The sequence below is a fragment of the Zonotrichia albicollis genome, chromosome 29 (assembly GCF_047830755.1).
Source record: "Zonotrichia albicollis isolate bZonAlb1 chromosome 29, bZonAlb1.hap1, whole genome shotgun sequence".
Lineage (NCBI taxonomy): Eukaryota > Metazoa > Chordata > Aves > Passeriformes > Passerellidae > Zonotrichia > Zonotrichia albicollis.
The window spans coordinates 2,700,556-2,720,549 of NC_133847.1; the positions used below are offsets into that span (position 1 = coordinate 2,700,556).

At 46.5% G+C, this 19,994-nt stretch overlaps 1 protein-coding gene across 7 annotated transcripts in view; it reads left to right on the forward strand.

Annotated features, from left to right (window-relative positions):
* Positions 1–19,994, forward strand: part of DOT1L (DOT1 like histone lysine methyltransferase) — a 94,399-nt gene that overhangs the window by 65,140 nt on the left and 9,265 nt on the right. For 5 of the 7 annotated variants that reach the window (XR_012577283.1, XM_074528956.1, XM_074528957.1 and 2 more), the window contains exons 16-25: positions 1,194–1,285; positions 4,653–4,754; positions 6,435–6,572; positions 7,401–7,526; positions 8,603–9,084; positions 10,478–10,601; positions 12,867–13,013; positions 14,174–14,300; positions 15,605–16,194; positions 19,483–19,688. Coding sequence is in view for 6 of the 7 variants with exons in the window: in XM_074528956.1 (XP_074385057.1) it covers positions 1,194–1,285; positions 4,653–4,754; positions 6,435–6,572; positions 7,401–7,526; positions 8,603–9,084; positions 10,478–10,601; positions 12,867–13,013; positions 14,174–14,300; positions 15,605–16,194; positions 19,483–19,688 (2,134 nt within the window). In the remaining variant the exon portion in view is untranslated. The remainder of the gene's footprint in view (positions 1–1,193; positions 1,286–4,652; positions 4,755–6,434; positions 6,573–7,400; positions 7,527–8,602; positions 9,085–10,477; positions 10,602–12,866; positions 13,014–14,173; positions 14,301–15,604; positions 16,195–19,482; positions 19,689–19,994) is intronic. The other 2 variants (XM_074528959.1, XM_074528960.1) reach the window with 2 other exon arrangements.

Below are 19,994 nucleotides of genomic sequence, written 5' to 3' on the forward strand. Positions count from 1 at the left end.
TTGGTTCTGATCTTGAGTCCAAATCTGAAGCAAAGGAAAGACAAGTGAGGAGAGGTACCAGGGAGGAAATAGGGGCAGACAGGGGCATGGCATTTACCCTGCTTAAATTTCTCATCTGATTTATTTTTATTTTATTTATTTTCATTTATTTATTGATTTATTTCCATTTTTAATGGCTTGGTCTGACTTTGAGTCCAAACTGAAAGCAAGGGACAGAAAAGTGAAGAGAGGTGGCCAGGGGGAAAATGGGGACAAACAGGGACATGACATTTACCCCTGCTGAAATTCCTCATCTGATTTATTTTCTTTAATCTATATTTATTTATTTATTTATTTATTTATTTATTTATTTATTTATTTATTTATTTATTTATTTCAATTTTTAATGGCTTGGTCTGACTTTGAGTCCATTTCAAATGCAAGGGAGAGACACATGAGGAGAAGTGGCCAGAGGGGAAATGGAGGCAAACAGGGACATGGTATTTACCTTGCTGGAATTCCTCATCTGATTTATTTTTATTTTATCTACTTATTTTTGTTATTATTTATTTCCATTTTTAATGGCTTGGTCTGACTTTGAGTCCAAATTGAAAACAAGAGACAGAAAAGCAAGGAGAGGTGGCCAGGAGGGAAATGAGGGAACACAGGTGCATGGCATTTACCCTGCTGAAATTCCTCATCTGATTTATTTTTATTTTATCTACTTATTTTTATTTATTATTCTATTTCTATTTTTAATGGGTTAGTCTGATTTTGAGTCCAAAGCAAAAGCAAGGGAGGGACAACTGAGAAGAGGAAATAGGAACAATCAGGGGCATGGCATTTACCCTGCTGAAATTCCTCATCTGATTTATTTTTATTTTATCTATTTATATATATATATATATATAATTATGTAATTATTATATCTAAGTCTTTTTTATTTATTATTTTATTTCCATTTTTAATGGCTTGGTTTGAGTCCAAATCAAAAGCAAGGGACAGAGAAGTGAGGAGAGGTGACCAGGGAGGAAGTGGGGGTAAACAGGGACATGGTATTTACCTGCTGAAATTCCTCATCTGATTTATTTTTATTTTATCTATTTATTTTTATTATTTTTTTTTATTTCCACCCTCAGTGGCTTACTCTGACTTTGAGTTCAAATCAAAATCAAAATATCCTGCTGAAATTCCTCATCTGATTTATTTTGCAGACTCGTTTAAGATCCAGTACCTGCAGTTCATGGCGTACATGAAAACTCCCCAGTACAAAGCAAGCCTGCAACAGTTACTGGAGCAGGAAAAGGTGGGTCTGACTTTTTCACATTTCTAAACCAAATTCCCAGACTCAGAAGTTCCTTGGATGTGGGAAGAGTGCTGGGGATGGGAATTGTGTGCATTCACACCAGTCCTGCTTAGGCTGAACAACTCCCAGGGGATTTTGTTGCTAAAGTCATTTTGTTGTGTGTTTAAATCACACAAAAATGAGAGACCTGCACCTCCCCTGCTCTCTGACAATGCTGACTTAGAATCAGAGAATCCTGGAATGGTTTGAGTTGGGAGAAACCTCAGAGCCCATCCAGTGCCAGCCCTGCCATGGCAGGGACACCTCCCACTGTCCCAGGCTGCTCCAGCCCTGTCCAGCCTGGCCTTGGGCACTGCCAGGGATGGTCCCTCCCAGCCCAAACCAATTCCAGGATTTTATGGACCACAGTTCATAAAATATGGATTCACAGTTCATAGAATTATGGATTAGGAAGCCATTAAACTTGGATTAAGAAACCCAAAGTGTCATCACTGCTTGTGGGGATTTAGCACAGCATCCTTGGCATTGATATGAGAATGGGTTGGATTGCACTGATGGGCAAAGGGTAAATGTCCCAAATCATGGTCAGGAAAATGTGCAAAGGCCAGGAGGGTCCTGGAGCTCTGCACTGAGGTGTTTGTCTGTCCTGGAGCCACCAGCAGAGGGAGGAGATCTCCTGCCTGACACCTCCTTGTGTTGCCTTGTCTCAGTGATGAATGATTTCATTGCTGCATCATTTAGCCCTGATGGGTCTGTTCTGCTGCTTCTGTGGAGGAGCTTTCCCCATAATGCTCAGAATTAAACTTGAAAAACCTTTTGGGGCCTGAAGGGGCTCCAGGAGAGCTGCAGAGGGACTGGGGACAAGGCCTGCAGGGACAGGACACAGGGAATGGCTCCCAGTGCCACAGGACAGGGCTGGGTGGGAGACTGGGAATCAGGAATTGTGGAATCCATGCCTGGAATGGATTTCCCAGAGCAGCTGGGGCTGCCCCTGGATCCCTGGCAGTGCCCAAGGCCAGGCTGGGCAGGGCTGGGAGCAGCCTGGGACAGTGGGAGGTGTCCCTGCCATGGCAGGGGTGGCACTGGGTGGGCTCTGAGGTCCCTTCCAACCCAAACCAGTCTGGAATTCTGTCCAGGTCCAGCTTTTGGCATTCCCTATGGAATTTTTCCTTACTCTATAATCTTTGTGAGAGTGTCAGAAAAAAGCCACAAGGCTTTTTTATCGTGTTTTCCACACTGGGAACTCTCCAGAGGAAAGAAATTACCTTTTGCCACCCCATTCCTTACTGAGAAGTGGTTGGTGCTGCTCTGGTGTTCATGGAAACTTCTTTTTCTGTGGTTATTTCCATTTGCTTTCACAGTCAATCAGCACTCAGAACTTTCATCTTTCTCCTTAAGCAGCAGATTTTTCTGCTTGTTCTGCACTTGTCAGGAAAGTCAGCATGAAGTGAACTTGTCTCCTGCACAAATGAAATGATGGCGTGTAAAGGTTGTGCCCTGCACAGAGAATGAATCAGGGGTGTGGAAAAATCATCACTCTGTGCTGCTGTCCAACAGCTGCTCCACACTTCTAAATGTTAAAACGAGGAATTCAGTATGAAAATATTTTTTTTATGGAGTGTTACATGGCAAGTTAAACCTGCCAGAGGCAGAACTTGGCTGGGTGAGGGGCTGGCTATGGTCTGTTCAGTAACTCCCTCTTACAGGAAGGTTTTCAAGTACAATAAAAATCTCTGTAATGATGATTTTGAAATCAGCTGCTGCTTCCCAGAGTGCCCTTAGATGGAGCTGTCAGCCCCTGCAGTGCCTGGGAAGGCTGATTGGAATGCCTGGTGTTGAAAACAAAACTGATTTTCCAGCATCCCCCAGAGCAGCCCCTTTAGCATTGCAGGGACTTTTCCCCAGCCAGGTCTGTGTGTTCCTGCATGTGGGAAATTTCCAGCACTGCTTGGGAGATCAACCATGGAATTATTGAGGTTGGAAAGGATCAAAGGTGCTTTTTGCCCTTGTTCCCCACTTTTCCTGGAGCAGTGGCTCAGTCTGTGCAATCCCTGCTTGGTCTCTGCAGCACAAAGTGGAGAACAGGATAATCCCAAAGCTCCCTGGGCTTTCTGCACTAATCCTGCATTTGGGGCTGGGTAAATGAGGCTTTTCAGCCAGTCCTGTCCTGCCCTTTGCTGTGCATGGCCATGGATTGGAGCAGGGACCTGGTTAAGGAATGTTCAGGGCAGGGAATTGCTGTGGGTGGCTCAGGTGACCTGCTGAAATAATGGTGGCATGAGTATATAACATAAAAGAATATATAATATATAATATATAATATATAATATATAATATATAATATATAATATATAATATATAATATATAATATATAATATATAAGATATAAGATATAAGATATAACTTATAAGTTATAAGATATAATATATAAGATATAAGATATAACTTATAAGTTATAAGATATAATATATCAAAGAATGTCATGTAATATGATATGATATGATATGATATGATATGATATAATATAATATAATATAATATAATATAATATAATATAATATAATATAATGTAATGTAATGTAATGTAATATAATATAATAATATATATAACATAACATATACTATATAGCATGTACTATATATAGTATACTATATATACATATACTATATAACAGATAATAGATAATATATATTATATAATATATAAATGTGTGTGTGTATGTATATATAGAAATAAAATATTTTATATATAAATGTATATATAATATATAATATGTAAGTATATAATATATAATAATGGTGGCACAAATAGGAAAACTGGTTTGGTTATTTAGGACTTTATTCCTGCCTCCCCCCCCAGTGTATTTTTATTTACTGCATCTCTTCCATGAGAATTGCACAGGGAAACTCTGAGCTGGGGCTCTGGGGATTTAGAGCCAGTTCCCTGTTTGGGAGCAGATTTCATGCAGATAATCTTTTCCAGTTCTATTTCTGCTCTGTGGGATGTGATTATTGCTGCTGCTTCACGATGCACTAGGAGGATAAAAATGAGTTTCTAAGACTGTCTTGATTGTATTTTACCATACAGGAGGAAAAACCTGCTTAAATTTAGTCAGAAATTCACTGCTTAAAAGCTCTTTACTACTTAAAACCTACTTAAATTTAGTCAGAAAGTCACTACTTTAAAGCTCTTTACAGCTGACTTAACCCTACCAGTATCACACCCAACAAATCCAGGTTTTCAGGAGCTGGGGCAGGGCTGGGTGAGCTCTCCTGCATCCAGGTTCTCTCCTGAAGTGCTCCACAGATCTCCTTGAGATGCAGCTGGTGCTCAAAGTGTGTTTTTTCGTTTTTTCCCTTTTCCAGGAGAAGAATGCTCAGCTGCTGGGGACAGCCCAGCAGTTGTTCACCCACTGCCAGGCCCAGAAGGAGGAAATCAAGCGCCTGTTCCAGCAGAAGCTCGATGAGGTACCTCTGTGCTTGGGGCAATGTTTCTGAATCAGCTGCTTGCAAACATTTCTGGTCAAGCTAAGTGAGAGCAGAGCAGTCTCAGCTCTTCAGCTTCCAGATCAGGCTCAGAAAGGTTCAATGTGTGATGTTCTGGTGATGTTTCGTGTTTGTTGTTGGAATTGTTGTGTGCTTGGTGCCCAAGGAAGGGGACAACCCACAGCCAGGGTGTGTTTGGTGAAGGATTGACCCTCTGCTGCTCAAACAAACCCTGTGCTGCCAACCTGGCTCAGGAGCACAGCAGGAAAATGTGGGAACTGTCCACAGACAATTCTGTTGGCTGGCAAAACCTAAATGCCAGTTTTGCAGTTGAAGGGGTGGAACAGCAGCTCCAAGGTCTTTGTGTCCCTCCTTGTTATCCCCCAGCAGCCACAAAGTGCCTTGGAGAATGCTGAGGGAGGTCCTGAGAGCTGCAGAGTTCTGCAAATCTCCTCAGTGTCACTTGGGAATGGGACAAACACCAGGAATGAGGGTGTCAGCACCCCAGGATTGAGGGTGTCAGCACCCCAGGATTGAGGGTGTCAGAACCCCAGGATTGAGGGTGTCAGGACCCCAGGAATGGAGGTGTCAGGACCCCAGGATTGAGGGTGTCAGAACCCCAGGAATGGAGGTGTCAGGACCCCAGGAATGGAGGTGTCACCACCCCAGGAATGAGGGTGTCAGCACCCCAGGAATGAGGGTGTTAGCACCCCAGGATTGAGGGTGTCAGGACCCCAGGAATGGAGGTGTCAGAACCCCAGGATTGAGGGTGTCAGGACCCCAGGAATGGAGGTGTCAGGACCCCAGGATTGAGGGTGTCAGAACCCCAGGAATGGAGGTGTCAGGACCCCAGGAATGGAGGTGTCACCACCCCAGGAATGAGGGTGTCAGAACCCCAGGAATGAGGGTGTCAGGACCCCAGGAATGGAGGTGTCAGCACCCCAGGATTGAGGGTGTCAGGACCCCAGGATTGAGGGTGTCAGGACCCCAGGATTGAGGGTGTCAGCACCCCAGGAATGGAGGTGTCAGCACCCCAGGATTGAGGGTGTCAGGACCCCAGGATTGAGGGTGTCAGAACTTCAGGATTGAGGGTGTCAGGACCCCAGGAATGGAGGTGTCAGCACCCCAGGAATGGAGGTGTCAGCACCCCAGGATTGAGGGTGTCAGAACCCCAGGAATGAGGGTGTCAGGACCCCAGGAATGAGGGTGTCAGCACCCCAGGAATGGAGGTGTCAGGACCCCAGGATTGAGGGTGTCAGCACCCCAGGATTGAGGGTGTCAGAACCCCAGGATTGAGGGTGTCAGCACCCCAGGATTGAGGGTGTCAGGACCCCAGGATTGAGGGTGTTAGCACCCCAGGATTGAGGGTGTCAGGACCCCAGGAATGAGGGTGTCTGGACCCCAGGATTGAGGGTGTCTGGACCCCAGGATTGAGGGTGTCTGGACCCCAGGAATGAGGGTGTCTGGACCCCAGGAATGAGGTTGTCAGGACCCCAGGATTGAGGGTGTCAGGACCCCAGGAATGGAGGTGTCAGCACCCCAGGAATGGAGGTGTCAGGACCCCAGGAATGAGGGTGTCAGCACCCCAGGAATGGAGGGGTCAGGACCCCAGGAATGAGGGTGTCAGGACCCCTTTGACTGATCTCACCCTTCACCTTTTAGCTGGGAGTTAAAGCTCTGACGTACAACGACCTGATCCAGGCTCAGAAGGAAATCTCTGCTCACAACCAGCAGCTGAAAGAACAGACAAAACAGCTGGAGAAGGACAACAGTGAACTCAGGAACCAGAGCTTGCAGCTGGTGGGTCCAGGGGGTGCTGCCCTTGGGCTGAGGGCACAAGCTGGGGGTGAAACATCACCCTGCTGCTCAGGGATGATGGGGGAAACCTGCAGGAGTCCTTTTTTACCTTTGATTGACCCCATAGCAGATCCTGAACTGGCAGTTGGCTCAGCTGTGTCCCCAAACAGCTTTGGATGTCACTGGGGCTGGGTCTGGCTGGGCAGGGAGTTGTGCAGGGCTTGCTCTGTGGTGCTCATCTTGGTAACTCAAACTGAGAGAATGATGGAGCTGGTAATGTGGGAAAAGACCTGTAAGGTCTTGGAGTCCAACCATCAAGGAACACCAAGTCCTCAAATGTCACAGCCACTTGTTGTTTGAACACTGCCAGGGGTGGGGACTGACCTGTGCCAATGGCTGACCACCCTTCAAGAGGAAATTTTACCCATCTAAACTTCCTCTGGCACAACTTGAGGCCGTTCCCTCTGCTCCTGTCCCTGTTCCCTGGAGCACAGCCCGACCCCTGGGCTGTCCCCTCCTGTCAGGGCTGTGCAGAGCCACAAAGTCCCCCCTGAGCCTCCTGTTCTCCAGGCTGAGCCCCCTCAGGAGGTAGCTGAGGGGAATATCTGGATGTGGAAGCAATGAGGGTGGGTGATAACATTATTTTAGAAAGTGCCACACTCCCTAGCACGAAGCTGGGAGGACTCAGTGGTTAAGGGGTTTTTGTACATTCAGTGCAAAGTTCCTGCTTTCAGCTGGGAGCCAGGTGTGCAGGGTGAGAGCTCTGTTCTGAGCTCTTTGTCCCTGTCCCTGCTGTGACCTCTTTGTCCCTGTCCCTGTGTGTCCCTGCAGCTGAAGGCTCGCTGTGAGGAACTGAAGCTGGATTGGTCAACGCTGTCACTGGAGAACTTGCTGAAAGAGAAGCAGGCCTTGAAGAATCAGATTTCTGAGAAGCAAAAGCACTGTTTGGAACTGCAGGTAGAGAGCAAGAAACAAACACAGTCACCATTTTGGGGTAGCTCTTGGGCAAGGGGCCAGTTATGGGTGTTACACTACATATGATGGAAAAGGATGAGCCAGGTGCTGCTTTTTTTTAATTCTTTTTTTTATTTCCCTTGAGATTGAGCTTTCTATTAGAGGATTTTAGTAAATAAGCATGTGGATAACTTGTAAAAGCAGTAGATACCATGACCTGATTCCTTGGTGATGCTGTGGAAGGAGGAATCATGGTTTATCATTACATAGAATTAAAAATCACAAGCTGATGATTTTTGTGTGTGCTCTGATCTCTCGATTCAGGAATCATAGAATCCCAGACTGGTTTGGGTTGGAAGAGACCTTAAAGCTCATCTCATTCCACCCCTGCCATGGGCAGGGACACCTTCCACCATTCCAGGTTCCTCCAAGCCCTGTCCAGTCTGGCCTTGGACACTTCCAGGGTTAGGGTGGGCATCATTTCCCCCTGAGTGACATTACTCACAGTGACAGGAAAATGAACTCTTTTGTGTGAAGAGCTTTTCTTTCCCTGGGAGATTTGCTCCAGGGCTATTCCAGCCTTTTGCTGGATGCCTTGACATGGAGTGACTGTGCAGTACTGAGGTACTCCACACTCTCTCTGTAAGTTGGAGGTATTTTCCTTTTGTTTTTAAGATCTGGAATATTCTTTCTCAGGGTCTCTGAGCCACTCGCTTCACCTGGGCCTTTTGGTCTTAAGCTCAGAGCTTAAATTTTCTCTCAAACTTTGGGATCCCCTGTTCTGCCTTGTTCCCAGAAGCAGAGACACTTTTACTTAAAAGAATTTAGAAGCAAAACTCCATAATGGGGAGTTTTGATAGAATGATGGAATTCATACACTTAATACAGATTGGTATAGATTGGTTCTATTGTATTAAGATGCTAAGCAAAGAAAAGTATATAACAGAATTATTATTATTATTAGTTGTTATTATTAATACTATAATGATTAATTTATACACCTAATAATAGAATTTATACACTTAACAATAGAATTTTTAAATGTAGTCTTTAAATTTGGTTTTCCTCTTCATTTAAAGATCAGCATCGTGGAACTCGAGAAGAGTCAGCGGCAGCAGGAGCTGCTGCAGCTCAAGTCCTACACCCCCTCAGAGGAGCCCCTGCCAGTGCAGCTGCACAGCAAAAGCCACCTGAGCCGTGACCCTGAGGCTGAGCAGGGCAGGTTCCAGCTGGAGCTGGAGTGCTCCAAGTTCCCCATGCCCCACATGAACGGCATGAGCCCCGAGCTGTCCATGAACGGCCACGCCACCCCCTACGAGCTGCAGCACGCCTTCAGCCGGCCCTCGTCCAAGCAGAACACCCCCCAGTACCCCAACTCCCACCTGGACCAAGACATCGTGCCCTGCACCCCCAACCACAGCAGCAGGCAGAAGGCAGACAAGGTGACCAGCCTGGCCCTCCCTGATTACACCAGGTTCTCCCCTGCTAAAATCGCCCTGCGCAGACACTTGAATCAGGACCACGGAGTCAATGGAAAAGCCACAGCTAATGAGATCCAGAGGTGAGAGGGCTCATAGCAGAATAAATCACATGGACTCCCTTTTCTTCATAGGGGAAAAAGCCCCTTATTTGTTGGGAAGGATGAAAGTTTGACAAGAAAGTCTCACAGATATGTGTGCTTAGCAGAAAGATTTTAAATCTTTCTGTAGAGTCTGATGAAGGAATAGAGATGGAAGCAAGTTTTGATGTTAAAGAAAAGAATTGCAGAGCCAGTCTTACTGGATAACCAAGGAGGCAAAGGGTGTGTTAGTTAAAAGGGGTTTTTATGGTTTAGAGCAAAGGATAAACCCAGCCCAAACAAGAAGATGTTTTTACCAAGCAGAAAGACAGCACAGGCAAACAAGTCAGCAAAGTTCCAAGTAGAAAAAAGGTCTCAGAATTTTCTACTGCAAGAAAACTGAAAAACAACTTCTAGCTTAAACTGTAATGTACTAACTTTTAGTGATTGGAGAATAGAAACATGAATATGGTAATTATAGTAGTTCTGATAGGCTATAGATAATAGTTTAGGTATAGATTGGTTCTACTGTATTAAGATGCTCAGCAAAGAAAAGTATATAATGAATTGTAACCAAAAGAAAAGTATATAATGCAATGTAACCAAAAGAAAAGTATATAGTGCATTGTAACCAAAACCAAAGGGTCTCCAGGCCTGCCTGCAGCTGGAGCTGACAGCTGTGGGCACAGGCTCTGTCACCCACCACCCTGGACTGCTGTAACATCTTAGATAGAATAAACTGCATTTTAGAGAGAATAAACTGCATTTTAGAGAGCTGCCTGGAGTCTCACATCTCTCATTTAGGCTCTTACACTTATTTATTCACATAATTCATTTTTATACAGTTTTATACATTTTTATACAGACCTCATGTGTGACTCCAATTGGTCAGTAGTTTTCTTGCCAATTATTATTAATTATTATTAATAATAAAGTTTTTACCCTGTATTAATTGCTCATTCGAACCCTGGTGTGTACGTGCAGGGAAAGTTGTTTGTGAGAGATAGTTTTCATTTTTCTATCTAAAAGCAGTTTATACTGGTGCTGGTTGTTTCTCACTCAGGGATAGATTGTTTTGTTAACAAACTGCTCACACCAAGATTGCTTTCACATGAGAACTTGCAAAGTGCCAGCTTTGCCACTGATTCCAGCAGAGCAGGCTTTTCTTTATAATTTTTCTACCTTACTGCAACAGGTAGTGTTAGTAGCACTGATAATTTACATTGGGAAAAGATATTTTTCAAATTGGAAGTTAATCTGTTTTAAAAAGTTTTGTTTCATGAAAACCAGCAGTGAGAGCTAATGGGGTAAATAAGGTGGGACAGGAATTGAGTGTGGTACAGGAATTTCTTGTCTCTGGCTTTTGCATCCTGACAATTGTGCATCTCTCTTCCAGAGCTGAGCATGTCAAAGAGAATGGCCTTACATACCCAAGCCCTGGAATTGCAAATGGCATCAAGCTGAGTCCTCAGGAAACTCGGCCCTCCTCCCCCGCGGCCTTACCCAGTGCAGGAGAGAAGGTAAAGGGCAGGCTGGGAAATGCAGGAATGGCCTGGAAAATGCAGGAATGGCCTGGAAAATGCAGGGTTGGCCACACTGGAAAATGCAGGAATGGCCTGGGAAATGCAGGGCTGGCCAGGCTGGAAAATGCAGGAATGGCCTGGAAAATGCAGGGTTGGCCAAGCTGGAAAATTCAGGGTTGGCCTGGAAAATGCAGGAATGGCCAGGCTGGAAGATGCAGAGTTGGCCACACTGGAAAATGCAGGAATGGCCTGGAAAGTGCAGGAATGGCCAGGCTGGAATTGCAGGAATGACCTGGAAAATGCAGGGTTGGCCACACTGGAAAAGGCAGGAATGGTCTGGAAAATGCAGGAATGGCCTGGAAAATGAAGGAATGGCCAAGCTGGAATTGCAGGAATGACCTGGAAAATGCAGGGTTGGCCACACTGGAAAAGGCAGGAATGGCCAGGCTGGAAAATGCAGGAATGGCCAGGCTGGGGGAATGCAGGAATGGCCTGGAAAATGCAGGGTTGGCCAAGCTGGAAAATGCAGGAATGGCCAGGCTGGAAAATGCAGGAATGGCCTGGAAAGTGCAGGGTTGGCCACACTGGATAATGCAGAAATGGCCAGGCTGGCATTGCAGGAATGACCTGGAAATTGCAGGGTTGGCCAAGCTGGAAAATGCAGGAATGGCCAGGCTGGAAAATGCAGGAATGGTCTGGAAAATGCAGGAATGACCTGGGAAATGCAGGAATGGCCAGGCTGGAAAATGCAGCAATGGCCTGGAAAATGCAGGAATGACCTGGAAAATGAAGGAATGGCCAAGCTGGAAAATGCAGGAATGACCTGGGAAATGCAGGGCTGGCCACACTGGAAAATGCAGGGTTGGCCAAGCTGGAAAATGCAGGAATGACCTGGAAAATGCAGGAATGGCCAGGCTGGGGGAATGCAGGAATGGCCTGGAAAATGCAGGGTTGGCCACACTGGAAAATGCAGGAATGGCCAGGCTGGAAAATGCAGGAATGGCCTGGGAAATGCAGGGCTGGCCAGGCTGGAATTGCAGGAATGGCCTGGAAAATGCAGGGTTGGCCACACTGGAAAATGCAGGGTTGGCCACACTGGAAATTGCAGGAATGGTCTGGAAAATGCAGGAATGGCATGGAAAGTGCAGGAATGGCCAGGCTGGAAAATGCAGGAATGGCCTGGGAAATGCAGGGCTGGCCAGGCTGGAAAATTCAGGGTTGGCCTGGAAAATGCAGGAATGGCCAGGCTGGAATTGCAGGAATGACCTGGAAATTGCAGGGTTGACCAGGCTGGAAAATGCAGGAATGGCCTGGAAAATGAAGGAATGTCCAGGCTGGAAAATGCAGGAATGGCCTGGGAAATGCAGCAATGGCCAGGCTGGGGAATGCAGGAATGGCCTGGAAAATGCAGGGTTGGCCAAGCTGGAAAATGCAGGAATGGCAAGGCTGGAAAATGCAGGGTTGGCCACACTGGAAAATGCAGGAATTGCCTGGAAAATGCAGGAATGACCTGGGAAATGCAGGAATGGCCTGGAAAATGCAGGGTTGGCCACACTGGAAAATGCAGGAATGGCATGGAAAATGAAGGAATGGCCAGGCTGGAAAATGCAGAAATGCTGCTTTCTGTGGCCAGCTTGGAATGGGAAATGATAAAATCCAGTGGGTATAATGCAATAAATCAGAGCTGGTCAGAGAGAGAGAAAGATGTGCTCCTTTCTGAGCACCAGTAATGCAGTGGGAATGCTGTCTGATCTGGCACGTGTCTGCTTGGACTGGGAAAGGAGGCTCTTGCAGAGTTATAAAAATAAAGAGTAAAAAATGTGGTCCATGTAATTGGTGCAGCCATGGAGCACATTGGGGCTCACAGAGCAGCAGGTGCCCTGCAGTAGCAGTTGCCATGGAAATGCATCTGGCTGCTACAGAGGGCCTCAAGACACAAAATCTGACATCTGAGTGCTTTTCACAGAGCTCCAACCAAAACACAAGGAAAATGAGCTTGCCTAAGGCTTCCTTTTCCTAGTGCTGGGGGCCAGCAGTGGCCTTAATTTACCCATTAAAATGGGTACATTTCTGTGCTGTGGGATGGTGCTGTCCCAGGAGCCTGGTGCTGCTCCCTGTCTGATGTAGTCATTCCTTAAAAAATTCCTTGAAAAAGGGAGTGGGGGAATGACACACACAAAGAAACAAATGGATTATCATTACCTTAAAAAACCTTTTCAATATCCTGTGTAAGAACTTTGCTTTCTCTTTTGATTTTGACAGGTTTTGAGAGAGAGAAGCTCTGTGAGTAATGGAGAAACCATCACCAGCCTCCCTATCAGTATTCCTCTGAGCACAGTGCAGCCCAATAAACTCCCTGTTAGTATCCCTCTGGCCAGCGTAGTCCTACCTAGCCGTGTTGAGAAGGTGGTGAGTAAGGGATTGTCAACACTTTCCATCCCTAAATATTCAAATCCCAGGGGCAGGAATGGGGTGCTGTGCCCCAGGATCCTCCTTGGGGATGATCCTCTTGGATCCTGTGGATTTTTCCTCTCTTTTCTCTGTGGGGTGGAGGGAGGTTCAGCCAGAAAGGAGAGGAAATGAAATACCTCAGGAGAGCCTAGTCTGGAATGTGTGTCTGGGTGAAAAGCCTGAGAGTTTGTGGCAGAGAATTGCATGTGTCAATTAGTTCTTAGCCCTGCTTTCTGCAGGAATCTGGGAGGGAATTCTTCTGTCTCAGTCACCTCAAAGCTGCCTGTTCTCCTCACATGTGCAGGCTGAGCCTGAACAGCCCCTTGGGGCTGGGGTACCTCACTGCTCTGTAGCAGAAAGCCTCTGGGGCCATCTCTTTTGGAGATGTGACAAGTCCCTGCCTCTCTGAGTGGAGGAGGAGTTCAAAAAGGCCCGGTCCAGTTTGTGACACCATTTGTCACAGAAGTGCTGCAGCAGAGAGCTGAGAAGCATTTGCTGCTTTTGCTGAGAGCTCTGAGGTAGAATCCATCCATGGCTTGTCTTTCCCATTTTGGGAAAGCTGGAGCTGCTTCACAGAATTGAACCCAATGCATTTTTCCAGCTGAAGAATTCTGGATTTAGCAGAACCAGAGCCTGCTCGGCTCTGGGTGTCCTTAGGGCAGTGCCAGCCCTGGGTGGCACCTCCCTGTTTGTTCAGGCTGCCATTGCACAGGTGTTTCCTCAGAGAATGTCCCTGAGAACACGGCCTGATGCACTTCATGTTCCCTTTGGGGTAGTTCTGGGAGCTTTGTGAGCACAGGCCTGGGGATATGACACAACCACAGTGCCCTCTGTGCTGCTGCTGAGCCATTCCTGCTCCTGCAGAGCTGTCCTGAGTGGGAATATCCTGTGATGAGGAGCCTCCCTCTCTGCATGGTGCCTGCTGTGTGTGAGATAATTAATTAATTAATCACTCATTTGGGGCTAGAACCTGCTGATCCATGCTTTTCTCAAAACAAGCTGAGTCTGGGGCACACAGGAAGCAGGGCCCCTTCCCAGGCAGATGTGCTAATGCATGAATTTGGTTGAATTTGGAGATTTCTGCTGCTGTTTCCTGAAATGCCCTTTTCTCTCCCCAGAGAAGCACACCCAGCCCAGTTCACCAGAGCAGAGACTCATCAACACTTGAAAAGCAGATTGGTGCTAGTTCTCATAATGGCATAAGCAATGCTGCTGGAAACAAGCCTCTGGCTTTGGCTACCTCAGGTAACAGCCTCACCTGTGCTCAGCTGCTCCTGCCTTGGGGCAGCACCCAAACACACCCAGCTGAGTTTTCCAAGCACTTCTTGCCAGGTGCTGCAGGCCCTGGAGTGCTGGATAGCTCTGGGTGGGAGCAGAAACTCATGGGTGATGCTCTGATGTGCATCTGGCATAAAGGGTTGGATTGATGTGCCTTTACCTGTAAATAAACAATTGTTTCTGTGGGGATCCAGGGATTCCCACTGATTTATAGTATGGCAAACCTGCAGAGGGTCTGCAGCTGGTGGCACAGCTGTGTCCTGAGCTGATCTGGCTCTAAAAGTTTTATCTTACAGGGTCTTTAAATAGCAGAATGAATTTTTTGGGGAAGGTTATGGAGGTGCCTCGTGAACAGCTGTAAAGGCACAACAACCTGGGTGGGAAAAGCTCAAATGGGAGAGGATGGGGATCCCTTTAGGTGCAGACATTGCTTCTGACTCTGATCCATGGAAATCATGGTCTTTAGCTACCCTGGCAATGTTGTGGGCCAGGAAAAATAGGTTCTACAGCTGATCCCTCACCAAAGAGTGCTTTTGTTCTCAGTGTTTACCATCCTGAGGGGGTTGGGTTGTTTCAGTATTTGTTTTGCAAAGGGCTCGGCTGCTTTTATCTATAAAGCAAATGAAGTATTTAAAAAACCTTGTTGTAAACCATGTTGTTCCCTTCTGCCCTTTTCATTTAGAGAGCCCAGGCCATCCTAGAGCCCTAAACCCATTTATGATACCCTGTGATAAATTCTGAATTCCTGTCAGAAGATTCCTCCCTTGTGGAATTTTTCTGCCACCATGTCCTTGAAGGTCCCCTGTCACTCCCTAAGTCCCAGGCTTTTGCTGAATTTGGAGGAGGTGGGCTTGTGTGGATGGCAAAGTCCTTTTTGGGGAAGGGAAGGACTGAGTCTGGCCATCCATTTCCTTGATGAAAGGAAGGAGTTGAGAGTAGAAGAGCCCTGATTTCAAAAGGGATAATAGTTCAAACAAAGCTGTAACTTGAATTCCATGCAAAACTGGGAGGTGCACGTGTTCTGTGGGTACCTCCATAAGGCAGGTGAATTTTCCTGAACTGGCAAGAGAGCAGTGGAAGTCCCTAACCCCCAGCTGGCACCTCAGCACCCAGAGAGCCATGTGGAAAAGCAGCCCTGTGTTTTCCATGGAATCCAGGGCCACTGGCTGTCCTCCAGGCAGAGCTGGAATCCCTCCTGGCCCTCCCAGCCCTGTTCTCAGTGACCTCTCTTGCTCAGCCCCAGCAATGATCTATACTTTCCCTCTCAACAGGTTTTTCTTACTCTTCTGGCTCCGTGGCAGTCAATGGAAATCTTACAAACAGCCCAGCCCATCTTAACCATAGTGTTGATCAGGCAGCTCTGGACGACTCTGGGAGTCTCTTTAACTCTGTAGGGTCTCGGAGTTCCACTCCACAACATCCTTTGCTAATGATGAGGAACTCTGGGCAGAACTCCCCTGCTCAGCAGCACTCGAGCCCCCGCTTAGGTGGCCCGGCCCAGAGCCTGGCAGGGGGACTGCAGAGTGCAGAGGCTCAGAAGATCTTTGCCGAAGCAACAAAGGGGGACCCGCAGTGTGATGCAGCCTTTTCAGATGCCGAGAACGAGGCCAAGAGGAGAATCATCTTTACAATCTCTCCTAATACAGGACATGTAAAACAATCCCCTTGCAGCAAGCACAGCCCCGTGGCAGGCAGCTGCCAGGCCCACGGGCAGGACGGGAAGAAGCGGGGCCGGCGGAAGAGATCGAACCCGGGCAGTGCCAGCGGCAACGGCGCCGTCTCCCCGAAGCGCAAAGCGCTGCCCTCGCTGGCCGGGCTCTTCACACAGCCCTCGGGCTCACCCCTCAACATCAACTCCATGGTAAGGGCACCAGCTGGGCTCTGGGGCAGCTCTGGGAGTGAGGAGAGCAGCCTGGGGGGTGCCTGTTACCTGTTCCCTGAAATAGGGGTCTCCTCGAGTCTGATCAGCTCTTGGAGATCAAGGTAGCTCAGCCTCCTTACAAGGCATAAAATCAACAGGATGGCTTTTGTGCTAGTGCTGCAAACAAAATGTGTTGGTTTAGAGGGTGATGTCTCTGAAACAGGGGTCTCCTCAAGTCTGATCAGCTCTTGGAGATCAAGGTAGTTCAGCTACCTTAGAAGGCATAAAATCAACAGGATGGCTTTTGTGGTAGGGTTGGAAACAAAAAGTGTTTAGAGGGTGGTGGTTGTTACCTGTTCCCTTAAATAATGGGTCTCCTCGAGTCTCATCAGCTCTTGGAGATCAAGGTAGCTCAGCCTCCTTACAAGGCATAAAATCAACAGGATTTGTGGTAGGGTTGGAAACAAAAAGTGTTGGTTTAGAGGGTGATGTCTATTCCCTGAAATAGGGGTCTCCTTGAGTCTCATAAAATCTTGGAGATCAAGATATCTCAGCTACCTTAAAAGGCATAAAATCAACAGGATGGCTTTTGTGGTAGGGTTGGAAACAAAAAGTGTTTAGAGGGTGGTGGTTGTTACCTGTTCCCTTGAATAATGGGTTTCCTCGAGCCAGGTCTCATAAGCTCTTGGAGATCTATTTCACACCCAAGATAGCTCAGCTACCTTAGAAGGCATAAAATGAGTAGGATGGCTTCTGTGGTAGTGCTGGAAACAAAAATTGTTGGTTTACAGGGCGGTTGCTGTTACCTGTTCCCTGAAATAGCTCCTTGAGCCAGGTCCCATAAGCTCTTGGAGATCTGTTTGACATTCAACATAGCACAGCTACCTTAGAAGGCGTAAAATCAACAGGATTTGTGGTAGTGTTGGAAACTGTGTTTAGAGGGTGGTGGCTGTTACCTGTTCCCTGAAACAGGGGTTTCCTCAAGTCTCATAAGCTCTTGGAGATCTATATCACACCCAAGATAGCTCAGCTACCTTAGAAAGCATAAAATCAACAGGATTTGTTGTAGTGCTGGAAACAAAAAAAGTGTTGCTTTAGAGGGTGGTTGCTGTTTTCTGTTCCCTCTAATATGGGATATCCCTGAAATATCTCCTCAAGTCTCATAAGCTCTTGGAGATCTGTTTAACATTCAAGATAGCTCAGCTACCTTAGAAGGCATCAAATCAGCAGGATGTCTTCTGTGGAAGTGTTAGAAACAAAAAGGTTTTAATAGAAGGCAAAATAACAAAACTCTTTACAGAGAAAAACCCAGCCAGGTACAAGAGGTCCTTTGCCCTTGGTAAAACTCCTCACAAATGCCACTGGTTTCTTTGTTCTCTTCTTTTTCTAGTAAATTGCTCAGGTGGGCCTTTTTGGCTGCTGTCCATTTAACTATCCTTAAGTTTGAGGTGAAATCTCCCAAGTCCTATGAGATGTCTTTTCACCTAATTGAGGAGAGAAACTTCTGGGCTTATTTCCTTTTTAAGGGGACAAAGGAGAGTTTGGTCTCTCTGTCAACAGAGGGCACATTCCTATGGTTCCCCAGTGAGCATCTCCTGAGGAAAAGCTGTGTGGGTGAACATTTAGGCAAGGCAGGCAAGTCCACACACAGCACACTCAGCAAAGAGAGGCAGAAGGGCCGTTTGTGTGCTGTGAAAAACACCTTCACTCTCCTGTGAAAATTTGAGGAGTTTAGTAAAGGAAGGGTTTTCAGCTGTGAAAAACACCTTCACTCTGCTGTGAAAGTTTAAGTTTAATAAAGAACAATGGGAGATGAGGACCATGGGGCAAAGGTTGTTACAGCCAGGTGCATCTTGGCACTCAGCCTTTAGGGGTACCCCTTAAATACCTTTTCCTCACATCAGCCTGTTGCATATCCATAGACTCATATGCATATCAATAACTAGTTTACATATCCCAGGAACTATTTTACATGGCCCCTCCTTGGATCTGCCTTTTTAGAGCATGCATGTTTCTTGGCTGAGGTTTTAGTTCCTTTTCTTTATCACTTCCAATTTTTGGGCCTTGGTCCACACTTTGTTCAGATACTGATGGTTGGCAGATCTGTACAGGTGTCCTCATCCTGTGTGCTTTGGCTGTTATCCCATCCAGGCAGGCATTTTAACACAAGCATAGCTATTCCACTATTATGTCTAAGCTTAATTAATAATGGAAATAAAAACTATACCTTTATAACAAAGTTACTTTAACATCACACATATAAAATCCATTCTAATATTAGTGAAAAGCCAATATTATAATATGTAACTATAACATATGGCCAGTTCCAGCAAGGTTTATTTCAGAGCACTAAAGGGGAACCAGAGACAAAAGACAAACCAAATGTTCTGTGCACAAGGTTTAGTAGGGAAGGCACAGGGGTGGCACAAAGTGCTTTGGCTTTCAGGGAAGATGGGGTAGACAGCAGGGATACCACAAGCAAGGAGGAAACAGGGAAAGGAGAAACCAGGGGAACTTGGGACATATGGGGGAAGGAGCTGGGATGGATCAATGTTGGGCAAGATTCCATAGGAAGTGTTTTCTGTCCACCCAGGTGGGGTAAATTCTATGGTAAGACTATGGAAAAACTGTGGTAAATCTCTCCAAGGCAAGGTTCTGGGGTTTTCCCTGAGGGGGAAGGAATCAGAGGATTCCACAAGGGATAAGCTCCAGGCTGGGGCTGGAATTGCCATGAGGGCTTTTTGCAGCAATTCCTGCCTCTTGTTTTCACTAAGTTGGTGAACAGTTTGTGTATAAGCAGAACGTCTTCAAAGAGCTCTTTGCTGTCAGAGCATTAAAAATTAAAAATAATCTCTTCCCTCATGACAAAGAGCTTGTTTCTGCAGTGAAGTTGATTTTTGAGGCTGTAGATTCAATATTTTGAAAATAGTTTAAGCTAAGATTGACTAAGCAGCAGAGGAGTGCCAGAAGCATATGGCATTCTTGCTAATGAAGCCAGCTAGAGAGTTGTGTGCATGTGATCCTGCAGTGGAGTTTGAGAAGGAAAGGTTTATCCCAGGTCGTCATTTCTGATGTCAAACATGAAATCAAAGAATGAAAATTAGCTATTTTCCAAGTTACATTTAAGCTTTCACCTTAAAAAAAGGAGGAGGTTGAAGAGAGCAGCAGCAGTGCTAAACCAGCATCTGTTGGATGTCCCAGAGCAAGTTAAACCTGCATTAAAATCTTTATAAGATGCCTTTCCAAGTATACTCTCATGTGTAACTGCTTTCTTTCCTTTTCACCCAGGTCAATAACATTAACCAGCCCTTAGAAATAACAGCCATTTCCTCTCCTGAAAACTCCCTGAAGAACTCTCCTGTTCCTTACCAGGACAATGACCAGCCCCCAGTGCTGAAAAAAGAGAAGCCCCTCGTTCAGAGCAACGGTGTCCATTACTCCCCCCTGACATCGGATGACGAGCAGGGCTCTGAGGATGAGCACAATAGCAGCAGGTGAATGCACAGGCCCAGTTTCAGGATAGGGTTTCTCTCAGGGCTGATAACACTGCTCTCAGCAGCAGGGGTGTGTTTAAAGCCTCTTTGTTCTCCTTGCTTAAAAGCCCATCCCATTATCCCAAACCTTATGTGGCTGAAGCTGTGAACAGGGGAGGTATTCAGGCAGAATGTGGGAAGCTGCTGTTGCTGCTGCTGCTGTGTTTGCAAAGCTGGCAGGGTCTGGCCTTGGAGATAACTGCTGGAGAAATGACTGAGAGATGGAGGAGACTGAGGGGAGGCTCCTCGGGGGCTGCAGCTCCTCCC